Source organism: Rhea americana, unplaced genomic scaffold, assembly GCF_003343005.1.
Source record: "Rhea americana isolate MKP2758 unplaced genomic scaffold, rheAme1 scaffold_40, whole genome shotgun sequence".
Taxonomy (NCBI): Eukaryota; Metazoa; Chordata; class Aves; order Rheiformes; family Rheidae; genus Rhea; species Rhea americana.
Genome location: NW_028186535.1, coordinates 672,464 through 690,923, shown reverse-complemented (window position 1 = coordinate 690,923; position 18,460 = coordinate 672,464). Strand labels below are relative to the sequence as shown.

General features: G+C 33.1%; 1 protein-coding gene across 1 annotated transcript; it reads right to left on the bottom strand.

Moving 5' to 3' along the window:
• Positions 1 to 928: 928 nt before the first annotated feature.
• LOC146590580 (uncharacterized) lies at positions 929 to 15,827 on the bottom strand. The gene is made up of 4 exons (XM_085314283.1): positions 15,812 to 15,827; positions 15,518 to 15,707; positions 4,780 to 4,873; positions 929 to 1,096 (listed from the first exon to the last, which is right to left on the bottom strand). The coding sequence occupies exons 2-4, from the start codon at positions 15,667 to 15,669 to the stop codon at positions 992 to 994; spliced, it is 351 nt and encodes a 116-aa protein (XP_085170409.1). The 5' UTR covers positions 15,670 to 15,707; positions 15,812 to 15,827; the 3' UTR covers positions 929 to 991.
• Between the last annotated feature and the right edge of the window lie 2,633 nt (positions 15,828 to 18,460).

Sequence of the window (18,460 nt, the reverse complement as noted above, 5' to 3'; positions counted from 1 at the left end):
CAGTCATTCTACTAATTCTCATGGTTTTCATGCTTTTTCCTCTATTCACATTCTCTCAGTCTTTTTATTTCTAGGAAATAAAAGAATAAAGCACTTAGAAGTATGGATAATAGAAAAAAATGTACAAAAACAAAAACAAAAACAAAAACAAAATTGGCTAAGCTACCACTCTGACATAAGCTACCACTTATGGTAGCTACCACTCAACTAAGATACCACTCATACATAGGGAAAACTATGTATTATTTTAACTTTTCTTTCTCATTCCATTTTTACACCTCATCTATATGTATATTGTACATTGTTCAGAGCAAGCACCGGTATTTCTTTTATGCCTTTATACTTTTAAGTACACTTATGAATAATAAAAATAGAAAAATAAAATAATTCTGTATGAATTGTAATAACTAATTCATCAGATTGAATTATTCTCACTTAAATTTAGTTGTCTGTGTTAAGACGATTATGTGTGACTGCATTCTTCCACTTCCACTACGTTCATTGGAGTTCTGGTCATACGAACATTGGAGTCTGCAGAGATTTTCAGCTCATCTGAAAATAGACTCTGGCATTTGATCCGCCAAATATTTATTCAGCCCTAAATTCCAGTCATGGAATTGATTAAGTCTCCAGTGACTCTAATGGGAGCTTAGACACCTACCTTAAATATTCYCATCTATACTGTAGACGCCTAAAGTTAGGTAACAGGAATCCCACTCACAACATCACTTTAAAAAGAAGGAATGTTCTTTTACGTTGACCCTAGATGTTTRCAGCAATGTTTCTGTTGTTCGTGTTGAAAGTGCATTTACAGTTAACGTTATTTAAACCATATTTCTTTATCCACTGGAAAAATCCTCTAAAAGCATTCACTATATTACTTCAAATGTTAAGTTTTCCATTTCATTTATTGCACCAAGACTATTACCTGAGTACTGTGGTATTTTATCAGTTTTTCCACTGCAGCACAGTCCAGCTGGAGAATTTTGAGCTAAGACTGCTCTCCTAAAAGCTCCTCCCGTACATAGCAGTGTTTTGTCTGTGTCTGGCCAATCTCTTCTTCCAGTTTTTCTRTGTGATTTCCATGCTTTTTAAACTTAAAAAGTAAAACAGTTTAGATTATATGGTATAATTTAGATGGAAAAGCTTTCATTCCTGCCAAATCCTGGAAGYATGCAATTTAAACAAACATTTTCTTATATTGTTCCACTGATCTTAATCCCTTTCATCCCTCCTTATTAATTGCAGGGCCGAAAATTATGAGCAATCAAACTATATTATTTTTTACACAGCTGTGTTAAGTTAAAAGTAAGAATACATAAATAAATAAACAAAAGGACATTCCTTTCTCTAAATATATTTGTAAGAGAGAGGCTGAGACAGAACTAATTTTCTTACAGTTTATTTGGCCTTATCAATAGAAAACGAATTTAACTCAAATCTCAGGAATGGGCAAAGAAATTATCATGGAGTAAAACTGAATGCAAATATTGCCAGATTGTATGTTTTTATCCCATTGTACACATAAGCCTATTCCATTTTTATTCAGAAAAATAAAAACTCATTGCATTTTTTTAATTTGTCRCATTCTTGAGTTTTCTGAAAGAAAGTCTGAGTAGAATAACAATTAGGAACTTTTAAAAACTCACTTTTCTAGGTATAAATTTTTGATTTCAACATACTATCTGGTACAAATTTGAAAAAGAATGATGCCAATCCCTTTTCCAGAAGTAATAGGAAAAAGATTTTTCCAGCTGTTTGTATACTGTCTATTTATGTGTTATGTGATCTGGAGGGTGTATTTTATAATTATGCCCGTTGATGTCTACCGTCAGTTGATTGGTATCAGAAAAAATCGTTGTTATTCCCGTAAACAGTTATGACTAAATAAAACAAAATCTTACTTTTTTATTTTTTTAACTTTCCATGGAAATGTGCCGCTCTCATAGCATATTTAGTTCATCGATTTTGATTTTTTTTTTTTTTATCCTCAAGTTCTACTGACTTTACACAGGGTAAGAACAAGGCATTAAATCATCTACTTCTTCATTAACAAAAGCTACTTCTCCACCTAAAGCAGTCTAARCAAGATAAGCAGGTCTGAATGGCCATGAGATTCAGCATGGCTTGTTCTATAAAAACATATTCTTTTTTGGACAGTATGGGGGGCATTAAGGATCTGAAGAAGCTAAAAGATAAGAATTCAAACTTATGATCCCTGCAATTCTAGGCAGTTTCTCTTCAGACTTTTTAAACAAAACTTCAAGCCAGAGTCACTTCCAGGTTGCTCTGGTTAGCTTCTGTAACAAAATGCTCTTTTGGTAGTTAAATATATAGGCAAAAGACATGCTATAGGTCTTCAAACTTTCAGTTGTATTTTGCAAGATTGTAGCTGAACACAGCTGAACTTGGTTTAGCATTTTTTTTCTGACAGACTGCGTGCTCATCTCACATTTCCCATTGGTTTTACTTTTCTGGCAAAGACTTCTTTAAAATAATCTCCAGAACTGCTTCTTCCACAAGTTTAAAGCCTTACCAGTTCCTAAATGTGGAGTTCAAACATCATTTCTTGTTCTGTTCAAACAAAAAGGGGCAGTGTAATCAGATAAAATATCTCAATTCTTCGTCTGGAAGAGTTATGTACTCCTCATTAGACTATTTTAATAATAAAAAAATGTCTTAATAAGAGACCAGACGGTGACTGCATTTGATTTTCTTACAGTGACGGAATAAAGTACTGGTAAGAGATGATAAATATTAGGTATATGAGAGAATATTTTTAATTATTCCGTAAAACTGGATTACTACATTTTATGATAGTTTTATTAAGGTGTTTTTTTGTCTTACAATATATTGTTTTAGTTCCATATCTGAAAATGCAATCAGAAAAGAAAAGAAAAGAAAAGAAAGCTATGCAAAGTTACTTCTCTGCAAATACTTTTAGTGTCACTTTTGGTAAACAACTCAAGTAGTCCACATGTAAATTTTTCCGTATTAAATATGGTGAATGTAGCTATTATGACAAATATAGCTTATGCTGTGAAGTGATGCAACAGTCACACAAACTAAAAATGTTGTCACAAATGGAAACGTTGAATAGTAAGCATGTTCAAACTTGCACTCTATGAATAGTAAAAAATACTAGATCTCAGGAAAGAGCTTCTGAATGATCATAATGCACAGGTAAAGTTTAGAAGCACTGAAACAATATGAGGAAAATGAGGAAAAAACGAATGATCTCTGGCAGATCAATGAGTTGCCATATAGCTGCTAGATGTGCTCTGATTAAAATAATAGTCATACTTTTTTCAGCAAAAAATATTAGAGGTATGAAGGCTGCCTTTAATATGCTTCCATATTAAAAATGCTTTCCCTGAAGCAAGAGAATAGGTGAATTAGTGAGTGTGGGATATTGTGGTCTCCCTTGTCAGTTCTTGGACAGTAAACGGGCTTTCTCACTTCACAGTGAGCCACTGCTACTAAAAAAAAAAAAAAAAAAAAAAAAAACCTTCTGGTAAGTATATCTAAATCTGGCAACAGGCAAAGTTGAAGGATTATGAACTGCTATGTTGTTCACCAAGTATGAAAAAAATAGAAAATTTATTGTGATATGGATGTATCAATACATGGGCGGTCAACATTGTTAGCCAAGTGTCAAGACTCTATAAGGGTGAGAAATGAAAGGGTAGACTTACTGTTATCATGTACTAAGACAAACATTTCTACTCCAAACTGACTACCAAAATTTGCCTAATCTGGAAGAACCAGAGAGCTAAATAGCTACCTAACTATATTCCACAAAACAGGCTGTTAAAATAGATCCCCAGAAGTTCCGAAAATATTACACAATAACTTCTAGTGGTTTTCAGAGGACTTAAAACAGATGCTTGAAGGGTCCCAGTGTAATCGCTGGGGCTACCAAATTCAGAAAAAGAACATGTATTGCCACTGTGAGTTCTGACAACTAAAATATGTAGCTGAAAGGGAACTTCAATTAAACTGAACATCAAACAGAAACACGGCCTCTTTTAGGAAGAACCACCCTTGGGGAAAAAAAAAAAAAAAAAGGCAAATCACCCACTGATCTCCAAAAACCAAACTGAAGACCCCTTGTTTTTTGACAAGTTGTCGTTGACTGCTACAGCTTTTATTGATAATAATTATAGATAACAATTCAAAGTCCTTTTCTTATAAATCTGAGTACAATTTTCAAATAATTAAAGAACAAGAATAAGATGTTTTTCATAGTTAAAAAAAAATCTCTTGAATTTTGCAAGCTCTTGCTGACTCTTATCCTTAAAAGACTAACAAGCAATACACCTCTGCAAATTATACGCAAGGAAACATTAGGATTCATGTCAAGTTTAAGTTTGTTTCATCAGGGTTTTACTTGTTATTTTCAAAGTTTCACTTGGTGCTGCAAGCCAAAAAGCCTTTGTATATTTTCATCAGCTTCAGTGACATAGTATCATCAAGAAATTCAGTTGCTCTCTCTTCATCTATTGGCAGGATGGTACTATGATGGTATATCATTGTGTTGTCTATCATTAAGTTTTCTATTATAAGACATGTTTTAGTTGCTTAGAGCTTTGCCAAAATTYGTCTTCTTGGATTAAAATTTGTCTTGTTGGGTTTTTGCTCAAGCTCAAATTGTCTAAGAAAGTTCCTATGAAAATGACATGGTCATTTTCAAGAATTAGATTAATAAATATATATTTGTGTATTTGTGAGCATGTTTATGTGTGTATATACTGAGACAGAAAGAGAGACTGTTTTTACCTTGAAGTCTAATATCCATTTTGTTGAAAAGTTCTTCACCTTAGAAAAGGGTGGTGTCTTGCTGTGGCTGTGAACTATCCTGTCTTTCTTCTGGCTTGGGGTGGCAAAAAAAAAAAAAAAAAAAAAAACACACACACACACACACACACACACACACACACACACACACACACAAAAAAAAAAAAAAAAAAGCAATTAAAAGATTTTTTTCAGATAATCCTATGTGGTTGTAGCACACTTTATCTTAGCTGGCATAAAGCGACCAACAGGTATAGCTTGGCAAACACAACAAAATTGACATCCCTGCTAGTGAAGGCAACTGCTTGCCAAAACTTAATCTGCTCCTCAGTCAGGCAGCACCCAGCACCAAACAAGGAACTCCTTTATAGTAGCTCTTTTTGAAAAGTGTCCTGATGAAAGATGCTAATTCAGTTTTACTTCTTTTTGGGCTGGATACCTCCTGAAGTCCATTCTACTTGGAATCAGGCCCTGAGACTGATTCCAGCTCTTGTGCCTAGTTTTCTTGCAGAACAGTCTCAGCAAAAGGCAAATAGACTCTGATACAAGGTGGTAATGCATAATTTTTGACAACATTGATGCTGTGATACTTGGCACGAGAGTCTCTTCTGTGTTCTCTGTAATCTGTTTTCAATGTTCAAATAGCATAGAAAAGAAAACATTTTGATTTTTAATGTACAAAAAGTGCAAGATGCTAATCTTGGAGAGCTGAGTCGAAAGACCACTGCAAAGACCTATGTAAAACAATTAAGACTAAGAGATGGAGTGGAGGTAGTGCAGTAGACTGCCACAGCAGTGACATGATTCAGAGAAACAACAGAATAACAGTCTAAAATTATCAGTTATAGTGTCTTTGCATGAGAAGTCTTTCTATGTAAAATTTTCGGTCCTGGCTATGATGCAAGTATTTTACTATGATTCTAGTAGTGGGATTTTCATGATGAAATGTCTCTGTTTTCTGTTTCTTTTTTTTTGGAGGAGTAAGGAAATTACATAAAATTACTTTAAAACCATTATCTTTGCAAAGTCAAACGTTCAGAATTCACAATACATCAGAATTAAGGATGCCGGGTGATCTTAATTTCTGCCTCATATATGTATTGATATTTACACGGTTTGTAACTTTTTGTTATCACTTGCTATGCTATTACCACTTCCTTAAAACATTCAACTTAGTTAATGGCGTGCTCACTTAAGGAGCAAATAATTCCATATTTTGGTTTATTGTCATTGACGTTATCCTCATTTTTATCTCAGTGTTTGTAGTACAGTATTCAAGTGTTACTCTGAATACAAGATTATTCATTATCTCATAAGCTTCTCTATGAAAGTTTCCAAATCTTCAAATTAATTCACACATAATTTGTTTTAAACCCCCTGATCATCCACACCGCTCACATTAGTTAATTTCAAAACAACTTGAAGCAAACTTCTAGTCCATTCAGTAGCCGAATACAGAACATTAAGGAAAATTTAGTCAGAATCTCCATCATACAGACAATGTGAATATGAGCCAGTTCATATGATTTGAATTTAGAAACAGGGCTCTGACACAAAGGAAAATAAAGTATAGATATAGCCATTGAGTGTCAGCGCTATGGTATCTGAGAGTTTCATAACTATCAGCATCCTGTGACATGAGAAGATAGTTTTATCAACATTTTACAGGTAGAGCATTGAAGCAAACAGAGTTTTGAGGGCGTGGGGTAACAGAAAGAAAATAAAGAGGCTCACTTAAAGCAAAAACATAATGGGAAATCCCATTTTTCCCAGTAATCACAATGCTCACTTGAGGTATATGAGTACATGGCTTAATTTCTCTTTCATTTTGAAGTAATTTGAATCAACATAATTCTGTGCTATTTTAAGATGAGTTGCTCTCTCAGTCTTTCTTCCAAAGAGAGTTCCACTTTGCATGGCCAATTTTAACATTTATCAACTCAAAGAGAGACAGAAAACCTCATATTTGCTCAGGGACTATTGTCCTCCCTTGAAACATGGTTGACATTGGCTCAAAACCCCTGTCAGACAAATGGCAGAACTGAACCCTGTTTTCTCACATCTTGTATTAATATTTTACTTAAAGGTCTTCAAGTGTTCAAAGAAAATTATCATTGACTTCAGTTTTGTCTGGGAAAGCTCAGACTGCTACAAATCAGATGACAGAATCTAAGACCGAGTATTCAAAAAAGTTTAGATGAAGTACTCTGTCGGACTTCTATAGGAGACACYAGGAAAATATCTAGTTGTCCAGCTGTGTATTCAATTGTCTTCCTCACAAAACCATTTTTTTTCTTATACAAACTCTACAGCTTCCTACTTCAACAACGCTGGAGGAAGGAGTCCTCCGAGACCTTGATCACTACTTTTCTTGAACTACTGTAGCAAGGACTCAGGTAAATCATAACAGGTTGATGTACAAATAAGACATTAAGTATAACAAAAACTGCTGATCTGAAAAAGCAAAGGCCTTTTTTTTGATTCTAATAATCAGGGAGGGTGAAGAGAAAAGATTAACTCCAGAAAAAAATATTTTAACTTAAGCTATACAACAGCTTGGCTGTGGAAAATTTTAGAAATGTTGTCCAAGTTAAAAAAAAAAAATCAAAACAAAACCTAGGCTACTTGACAGTTTGTATGAATCACACCCACAGAACCACAAGCTTAAAAACTTTTTCAGGATTCTTAAGGCAGTCATAACTTATTTTCTTTTCTTCATATGCTGCATCTTTTAAATATATGCTTCACTTCTTTGTCATCTGGCTCTGTCCCATGTTGGGATTGCTCCCTGTGGTTAATTAGAGGTGACTATGATTTGATTAATCTCAAACATGTGTTATATATGCACAATATGGAAAACTGCATTCTATATTTTTCTACTTAAAACATGTTTGAATGTAATGGAAATAAGCCAAACTTTTTTTAATGACTCAGGACCTAATCTTATCACAGTGAACAATATGGATATGATCAAAAAAAGACATTCTAATCCATCTGAAGTGTTAAAAGTTCACAGAAGTATGCACTAATCATGTACAGTATTTCTCAATATAATACAAACAAGATTTCAAATACACGAATGCATACCATCTGAGCATCATTGCTATGTGTAAGTCTTAAGTTCTCCACCTCTCTTTCTATTTCCACAAAGTGTTGTCTCAGTCTGACAATCTTCCTTTGTCCCACAGTTTTGGCATGGTTCCTGTTTTAACTTTTTTTCAAGGTACTACCCACATTTTTCAGACTTAAGGAGCTAGCAGACAACAATGACTATAACACATTTCCATTCTTTTTATATAGCTCTTGGTCTCGAAAGGTCTTTAAGAACTAAAGTACCACTGTAATCATGTAAATAAGCTCATTTATTATAACAGAATTATTCATATGTTTAAACAAAAGTTTCAAATTAATAATCATGCATGTTATATGAGGAAAGTTCCTTACATAAGGAAAGTTAAGCTTGTAATATTTAAATGCTTTCTGGGTTTATAAACATTTTAAAGAACAGTCCTAGACAGAAAAGTTATGAATACTTTATGCCAGATTAATGTAAGTGCTTACGCACTTTCGTGCAAATAAAAGTATGGTGAGTATTAACAAAAGTTCTGTAAAAGATTTCCTTAGGCCATTCAGAAGAGATTATTCTAAATAAGTTAAATATAACAATTTTAATTTTTAAAAATGACAATTATTTAATTTGCTGACTCCCATTTTTTGATGTAGAACTTTGTTGTTATTATTATAATTATTATTATACAGCCTCCAGTGCTAATTGAAATATAATTCTAATTAATTTTTCCTTCAGCTGTACACAAATCAATAACTGTAAGCATCCCAAAGGAAAAGCATGCTGTATAGCCCTCCAAGTTCCTAATGAATGCAAATAAGCTGACCTTTCTCTGACAACTATGAATATTATTTCACAATTTTACCATTGAAATTGCTGTAATCAGCAATTCATACTGCAAATATGGAGCCAAYACTAGCTGAAAATAACCGTGCATTACAAGGAAGCATATTATATAGTTACTATAGTGAACAATCTTTATGCTTTTGGGACTCAGTTCCTATAATATATGTTGCTGAATAATGCCTTCAAAGAATATATGAATGCTCTCTTATTTATCAGAAAAAGCATAGACTATTTTGTATATCTTTGGTTTTAATTCTTCTACCTTTTTATTGTTTAAAATACAAATACCTTCAAACCTTGAATTGTTATTTTTTGATGGTAACTCCTTTTTTTATAAATTAAGGCAATGAACCTGAAATGGAAAGAAGATTACATTCAAAAATAAAAAAGCAGGATTCTGCTTTTTAAAAGATGCACTATGCCTACAGAAATTCAGTAGTTTTCATGCAATGATATAATAAAACTGTAAATGAATACAACAGGTATGAAACAATGAGCTATTTTCACGTAAATGCTTTTCAAAGAGTACCAGAAAAAATGAAGTATAAATGAAAGCTAGAGTACACTTTTAACATCATCTTTGTAATGAAAGGCCTACAAAGGTTTAGGAGGAATTGAAATCCTGAGCACTTGCAACAGATCATTCTAGTTTCTAGAAAACATTAAAAATACCTATGAAAATGTTATTTAGTACAGATTTGCAGGAATAATATTTACGCTAAACATACCGATTACAGAGGCATGGTGAAGTCAAAAAAAGTACCAGAGTCCAAAAAGAGATACAGTAAAATAATATTTATGTATTTTAGCCCTTATCTTCAATATATCTTCTTGAAATATATAATGTTGGAAAGTACCATCATCAACTGAATACTATATTAATTAATATATTAGAAAGGCTCATTGTTTTGCAGACAGAAGTTATTGAATTCCTATAAGTAATTTCCCTAATATTATTATTTCTTTTTGTCTTATTTTCATGGTTTACAATAACAAAATATCTGATTTAATAAGCTTTCAGTGCTCAAAGAACATAATAGAATTTCAGCTAATGTCATGTTCATATAATATGCATGATATTTTAAAGAATAGTCCTTTCTTGATGACATTTCTTCAAGATCTGTATGCTCATACTTGTAATTCTTTCGTGTTCAGAGTGAATCCCTGCTACATCTCACTCATTATTGATCTTCAAGGCATTTCTCCCAATCCTTTTCCCAGTGTGGTCACTGAACGGTATAAAAGTTCAATAGGAAGATCAGCTGCTCATCCACTTTTTGCTAAAGCAATTTGTATTATGGATTTATTTTAGCAGTCTACAGTGGCAGTTGCTGTTTTTACTATTTAAATGCTTTGATTATCTGACCTTGCTTACTTTATCTTTTTAAGTGCTGTGCATGGGCTTTAAAGTTGATCGATAAATGGGGATTCCTCTACCACATTATGTCGAAATCAATCCTGATTCAGACTATTTGTATTTTACTCTTATGAGTCAATCTGTCTTTCTTAATTTTATACTCTCTTTTCTTAAATATTTTTTCCTGCCACTGCAAATGCTGATTGTCAGGTAGATTTCCGTTACAATCAGTTCAGCCTTTCCCAATATAACTTTGGTGTCTGGGAAGACACAGATATTCTCAGGATAACATGATGACCAGGACAGTCTTCTCATACATAATAGTTATTATTTTATTAAATTATTTAATTTTTGTGTCAGAAGTACTATGACATGTGAAAAGTACAAATTTTCACTTACTTCTGATCTTCATTTTTCTACTAGTATTTGGAAAACTATGGGCTCATGGGCATTTTATTTCTTAACTGTAGTTTTATACAGTCATTTAGAATAGATAAAATAATGGAGCCACCTGGTCTTCAGCTGTGGCATGGTAAACCTTAAAATACTCCAACTAGTCCTGAATTTGTGTAGTGTAAATAATTGTAGTCTCTGAGAGACATTTCCCTCTTAGATGGCACCTTATTTATTTAATATTGATAAAAACCTTTAGTTGTTTGAGTTTTTTAACTTCTAAAAAATTGTAGAGCAATAAAGTTAACCTACTGTTCATCTAGTCCTGAGCATTTAGTGGATTATCTACCTAGAGCATATAAACTTACTGAACTACACCTTTTGACCTCATTTGAATATGTCCACAAAGGTTCAGAAAAGAGAAGCCTTTTCCCCCTCTAAATCACAAAAGAATACATTTTGGGGGATTTCCGTTCTGAATTAGAATACAATGAAGTCAGTCACTTCATGTATTTCCTGTAATGTTTAAATCATAATTCAGAAGTTCTCTGACAAAGCTTCAGAGCTATAAAATAAAATAATGAACAACATTTAATATTAAGACAATTGTCTTGTAATTGTCATGTCTTGCAATTTAAGCCTTTCATAACTTCATAGTGTAATTGGCTTCACAAGACTACTGACATTCATAGATGTTTCCAAGACTGTGGCCTAAAATGGCATTAAGATGTGAGGCTATTTTGTTCAACTTACTAGATAAATATTTTTCTTCCTTACATAAAAGAAAACTTACCTACTCTTCAATTTATCTTCTTCCTCAACCAATCAAGACTATTTCCGCCTGAAGCTTGTTCCAGGTGCAGTGGACACTGAGGCCTCGAGAAGCTGTTATTGTCTCTTTCTTTGATGCTATTATCCTTACCTTAAACTTCTCTACACTTTTTCTGAGTCTTTGAGAGAAAACAGGAATTATTCCTTACTAGACTAGAACATAGCGTGCAAGATGAACCTTTTATAACGATTGGGAATATTTCTGCCTCAGTTGGAGCTATGTACAGTGCACACAATGCTGTCTCTGATGAAAGAGGAAGGACAAAAGGAGACATGACACATGTATCTTAAATATTTATAYACTTACGAGATATTAATATTATAATAATTAAAAAAATAATGTTATGAAGGAGATTTAAATCATATTAGATCCGGTAATGATGCTGTTGAATATTCAACCTATTTTGTGCAAATGACTGTTAAACTTATGTTACAAGCATGGTCAAAATGAAAGTTAGCATGAAGAGTAGCTAATAATAAACATTCATTAAATGATGAGAAACAGATTAGGATTTTCACTACAAGTGTATTAAAGTAATTGTGTATACATATGAAAGGGAAATGGCTTGGGCATCTAATGTAGAATGTATCCCACACTGAAAAAAATAGCAAATATGTAATAATTCTTTAGATGGGCCACAATATCATATTTTTTTCTGGAAATGGTTAGTTTAAGAAGTGCAAAATAATAATTTCTAAGATTTTMTTATTGGAGACTTCAGTATATATACATATACCACTTTTTTAAATAATTGCTAAATAATTGAATTGAAATCCTGGCTTCTATGTATTTTTACAGAAACTTCGGTTAATGTAGAATTTCACTCCTGGAAAAAATCATTTTTATTGATAATTCAGCTCAGATTTTCAGTGTAACAGTTTCTTCCTTTCCTTTTAAAATTCCACTAACTTATAAAAATGTCTCTTTCATTATGTGGCAAATTACTTTAAGCACTTCTGGAATTTTNAAAAAAAAAAAAAAAAAAAGAAAAGATAAAAATATAAAGGAGGATAAAAATTACTAGTAACTATTATACAATAGCTTCTAGTACATGATGGAAGGAGGGTTCAACTTGTTATGTAATGCTTATTAACATTACTTCTAAAGATTTCTCTTTTTATTGTGACAGCAGAGGGGAAATTTAGAAGAATTCACTGTGCCAAATATTATGCATTTCTGCAGAGCACAGCTTAAAAGAGACAGACCATACTGTTTCCCTCAAGCGGGTAAATGTTAAGAGAGAAGAATCCAAGTTTCATGATGCAGCAACACAAAGCTGGGAAGTGAAAATTATGTTGCAGCAGAGTCTTGAAAATATGACTGTAAAAGTTAATCAATAAAATGTCTATTCCTGTCTATTCACTAGAGGCCCCAGCTGCATAGCTTCACACAATCGATACTACAAATTATTACGATTTCCAGGTTCCCACTGGACATTCCGAACAAATCTTTCAAGTGTAACAGGCTTATATTGGGGGGGTGGGGGGCAGAAGGATGTTACTTTAGGTTTACTTCGTTCAGAATAATACARAGAAAAACAAAAGCTTTTGACTTCTTAGAACTTTCTGCTGTTTTTCTCCAAAACATATGTGTTCTGGGCGTCCAATGAAATTAGCAGAGAATATTTTTACTGTTCCTTATTTCTGTTCTGGTAAACTAGTGAAAATAATGGACCTTTTATTATTTTTAAATCCTATTCAATCATTTCCTTTTTTTACCACTTCCAGGAAAAATAACTTTTAATGCACGTTTTTACAACAAGGAAATAAAAGCATACAGAAACGGACTTTTCCCCTCAAAGGCCCCACAACAGCTAGAGCAGAATATTAGCTCTCTGTGTAGTTTTAATGCACCAATTTATGCTACACTGCAAATTCCTATGGTCCTACGCTCTCGCCTTGATACCAGCTACTTTTGCTGTATTCKCTAAGTGGGAAGGCAGGTAAACTCCGGGACTGCGTGACTTTGAATAAGTCAGCACCGAAGGGATGCTGCTTTACAACACATGCAGTACCCTTCAGAGAGGCTGAGCGYAACCTCTGTGACACCCCTGGTCCCAGAAGACCCCGGGGAAAGAGATCCGTTGCKCTCTCTGTCTCCCAAGGAGCAGAACATAGCAGGGACCGACTTGAACAGCATAGTTGATTTTCAGGTATACAATAAAATTTTATTTAAAAGGGGGACCTCAAAAGAGAAAAATCTCTGAATATTTGTTGTTTAGTTTTTATCTTTATTAGTTTGGTTTTGTTGTTTTAAATATAGTTTTATTTTTTCCGGATTCAGCAAACATTTCTCTGACTATACCCTTCCATAAYGAGTCACAGTACTTTTTAAAAGCAATGATGTTACAAATATAAGGTTGAAATTTAACCTAAGAATGGAGAAAAAATTATTGTGGTAATTTATAGAGCTAGCAAAAGATTATTCTAGGCCAAAGCTTATTATGCTCATACAATAATATAATAAACTTCTAAAATCTGAACTAATACAGAAAACAGGATAGAAAGAGGTAGGTTAGTTAACAATTAATGTTAACAGATTCGATTCAAGTTTTGATTTGTTCACAGAATGTACAGTATAAAATTGCACTAAAGTCTCCCTGAAAGTCTTCTAGTGATTATAATCTGTTTTAATATTAGTAAAACTTGTTTCACGCATCTGCTGAGAAATTCCTGCTCTCTCAGAAGTTGYGTTTCACCACACAGTCGATCAGACACAGCTGGGAGTTTCAATCCCCTCCTTCCACCGATAGCTCACGCTAAGTTACTCACAACCCGTAGTCTCAGCAACTTGTAACCTTTTTACTCTCAAAGAAGTATCTACAGAGATTGGCATACATGGGGTTTTGGCAGCTGAGCGGAATCTCTTGAAAATGGCTAAGAAAAGCTGTTGTGGCAAAAGATTCAAGTTAGGTTAGGAAAGCAAATCAGTGACACTACTCTCCCTAGAGGAGTACTAGTAATGTCTTTAGAGAAATAACTACAGGTTGAAAACCACCAAGCTATTTTATTTAGAGAAATGAAGACACATTACTGAACACAATGTTTTTTTCCATGGGAGCTTTTCCCARTCTTCTGCAGATAAATTAACTTAAAATATTTGAACTACAGAAAGGTTAAAGTTCGAGTGTAAAAGTCACTCACACTGAGCATACAAATTATAACATTATCATATTTTGATTTTAGAAGCATGATGTTTTTTGCCTCTAAACTTAACAAACCTGCTCTCAGAGGAGATTGTTGATGCAGTCTTTGATGCTTGTCACAAATCTGAGACAAACGTTTAGCTTTAAATGTTCAGTCCATCACCAAATGAACAGACTTCTTTTTGCAGCCAAGCTATCTTGTATAAAGTATTCATCTGTGTTCTGTGACATTACAAAATAGCGTGAGATTTGGTCTGTATATCTAGTGATTGAGTAAAAAAAACTAACCTGAGTAAGGAGAGAGTAACTATTTCCATACAATAAGGAARAAAGAATCAACCAAAATGAGTCATTTTTACCACACTCTAAATCTTAAAAAATAGGAAAAATGAATCAGTTTGTGGCTCAATATAAAAATATGCTAAAAGTTTGCTAATTTATCAAAAGACACAGATGCTGAAGGTTAACATTTTTTAATTAAATTTGCAGACTTAATATTTAATCAAATAGATGCAAAATTGGTCTCATAAGAACAGAGGTACTTTTATCAGTGTAAACTTTAGACTCTAAAGTACAGTATGCATTTTTCCTTCTAGTTTATGTTAGCAAMCTCATATGTGCCTTGCTGTTGTGGCTAAAAGTTCAAACACCAAATTTCCTTTAATTTTGTAGTGGCTTGCTTAGAAGCAGCCTCTTTAACAAAAAAGAAAGACAATAAGACCCATATGTAACCTTTGGTCTCTAAAAAGAGGAAGATGAGAATACCATTAATATATAGGTAATAAATAAATTCCATATATTATTTTACTTTAACAATAGAGAACCTTTTTAATCTGTAACATAAAATAGATCCCTAATAATAGTATTTWTCCAACATCCAAAATTTTTAAATGCTCAAAATATTTTACAGTGTACAATAATCAATCATTTAGATTTAATAGTTTATTCACTAGAGTTATAGAACACACATTTACGCTATATCTTACCTGAGATAAATGTTTAATACAATACATATTAAAAGGATTCACTGTTAACTTTAATGTCTTCTGTTTCTCAAATACTAAAAAAGCAGTAACTCACTTGTAATCACTAATTTCTTCTTCAGAAGCTATAATACGTTCTCTCAGGGTCTTCAGCTGTGTCTGTGATTTTCTACTGTTCTGTTCTTGGCGAACTGTTTCTGCTATTTGCTCACTTAGCTGCTCTTGAGCTGCTTTCAAGCTGGATTCCATTAGAAGAAGTTTTTCATCTTGACTGGCAAGTTCTTGGGCTGAAAGATAAAAAAAAAAGCATTACATTTTAAACCCAAGCCGAGTGATATTTTTGTTTTAAATGTAATGCAATGCAACCCCCCTGTAAGAGCTAGACAAATACTGTTTTCAAGAGAAGAGCTTCATTCAGTTCCCAAATCTTGACAGGAAAATGTGCCACAAATATATTAATAGTTGTCTTAAGTCTCTTTCAACGTATTCTAGTAAACTTAAAGAAACTTGGGTTCAATATTGTGCGACCGTTTAAATCGCTACCAAATCCTACTGTATGTGCAGACAGTCTGCATTTAGTTCATTCTAAAGCAAACACTTATTGTTTTCTTATTTTGAAATGTAAGTCAATCGAGAATTTAGGATCGCAGTTTTGAAAAGACCTTCGAAGATGTCACAATCATAACGTATACAACTTAAAGTGAAAATCTTCAATTTCATTACGATTTTTCATGAATTACAGAGCACATGCATAGTAAAAAGCTGTTCTTTTCCAAGGTCATCCAACAGATGGCAATCTTTCCTTAGACCAAGAGAAACCATAGCTATATGCTGCCAGCTCCCTCAGAAAAATAAGTGATTTAAGACAAAGACATTTTTTCCTTTGTTCTTTGTTGACCATTTTCCTAAAAGATATATGTTCATAGGTTTTAATTTAAATATTTGGCCCTGAGTATGTGCATGTATGGTTGTGCACGGGCATGTGCTTGTGTGTGCATATGCACACACACACACATCCATACATATGTATTTGTTTTTTTACTTTTCCATAAATATATGGCTTCAGGCACATAGGCACATTTAGCTAGTTAGATTTTAAGATATTGTGGAGTTAAACTGATCATTAGAACAAGTGCTCACATGAAGCAATCTATAGGAAGCATTCCCTTCACTATCTAATAGCCAAATGATTTTGAAATTTGACACCAGAAAATTTAAAAAATGAAGAAGCTTTCAACGATAGCAGCTCAGTAGGTATCATAACAGAGGTATTCACATGATCATAAATAAAAAAAGCTTTTTTTACTGTGCTGTAGTATAATATTAAATAGTGATAAGTACATCAGGCTTCAATGAAGTTTGAAATCAATATTTTCTAGATTAAATGGATAGACTCCTTTAAAGAAAAACACTTGTGCTCTGCTAAAGTGATTCTGCATTTATTATCCTTAAAATCCAACAATGTTCACCATATGCACAGGATCTAAATTCAACTATCATATCTTTATTATGTGTTCTGAACATCCAGAAGATCAATTTCCTTAAAAAATTGCTTTGTTCTTTTCTCACTGACAGTAACAGAACCCCACGTCTCACAAAAACAAGACAACAGTCACCATTTCTGTAAGTAAAAAGCAGTACGTATAAGCTGCTTGAATTTGTGCCCCAGGAAGAAACACAGCTAACATAAACAGCTGAACTTTAACAAGGAGCACGTATCACCTACAGGTCATTTTACTAAAATTCAAGTGCATCTGAAACTGTGAATTATTGAGTTAAATGTTTAGTAATGTCAACACATGTTAAAATAACAACACAATCTAATAAACAACTTGTAAGAGGTTTGCTTTCACATCTAAAAATGAGCTGTATAAGCTACAACAAATTTAGTATAGACAAGCTTAAGCTGCCATCATTCAGTAAGAAATAAAATATATGACGAAACTCTGTTTGTCAGAGTAAATCATTTTGGATCCATTTCTGTCAATACATGTGTAAGCAACTTTCTTTGCTAGATGATCTCATTGAAATCAATGTGACCACTTATTTGAATAAAGTTAATTACCTATCGGCTCCTAGGATTGGGCCTGAGTTTGCAATCAAAAGAAAAAAATATTTTACATGCAATACTTGCCTCTTCCCCTCAAAGTTTTTCAGCTCTTTATCTGTATATGTAAGAGATAAAACTTTGTATGACAACTGAGGTTTATTCAAATTTCATAATTTATAAGGCCACTACCATTTTTTTTGAAACATTGTCATTGTATTGTTCAGAAATGCATCTTTAAAAATGTTTTAAAAGTTCTTAGAAATAGTTTAAAGATGTGATCTACTGGCTTGGGAAAAAAGGAATCTTCCAAAATTTATTTTATTTATTACAATCTTGATTTGTAGGCAGATCCAACTATGCGTACTTTGTAATTGGCATCCCTATTTAAACATACAACAAGTTATTTAGTCACAATTCTTTAACTCTCAGTTTTAACTCACAACGTCCTGGTAAAAAAGGGTTAAATTATTTTAAGTTTACCTATGCCTTGGACTTGAGCCTTGGTTGATCCCAAGCCAGAGGCGCTAGCAGCTGCATGCTTTATTTACAATCCCTTTGTCAGACTTACAACTGCCCCAGGCTATAACATAGTGTACCTAATGTTCAAACTGGCAGGTAATCTTATGTCAAACATACTTCTTTGATTTAAAGTGATCAATAGATTCTTGTAAAGAGGTAATTTCTCTGATGTTTCCACCTTGCCTTTCTTACAGGTGATTCACACAAAAGCCTGCTTATATGATGTACGAACAATAAACAGAAAGCTATAATCATGTTTTTTCAGATGTTTCCGGTGCACAACGATTTTGGATCAATACCCTGTGTAATACAATTATCTGCAATGATCTGGTTGTATTGAAAAAGAATTTGCAGCAGACCTCTAGGGGGTTTTATCCAGAAACACGTATCTGGCAATGTTGTGAATAGTGGAAGAGAAAATTAAGGGGTTGACACAGGCTGTCTGTTATGTTCCAAATGACTTTATTAATA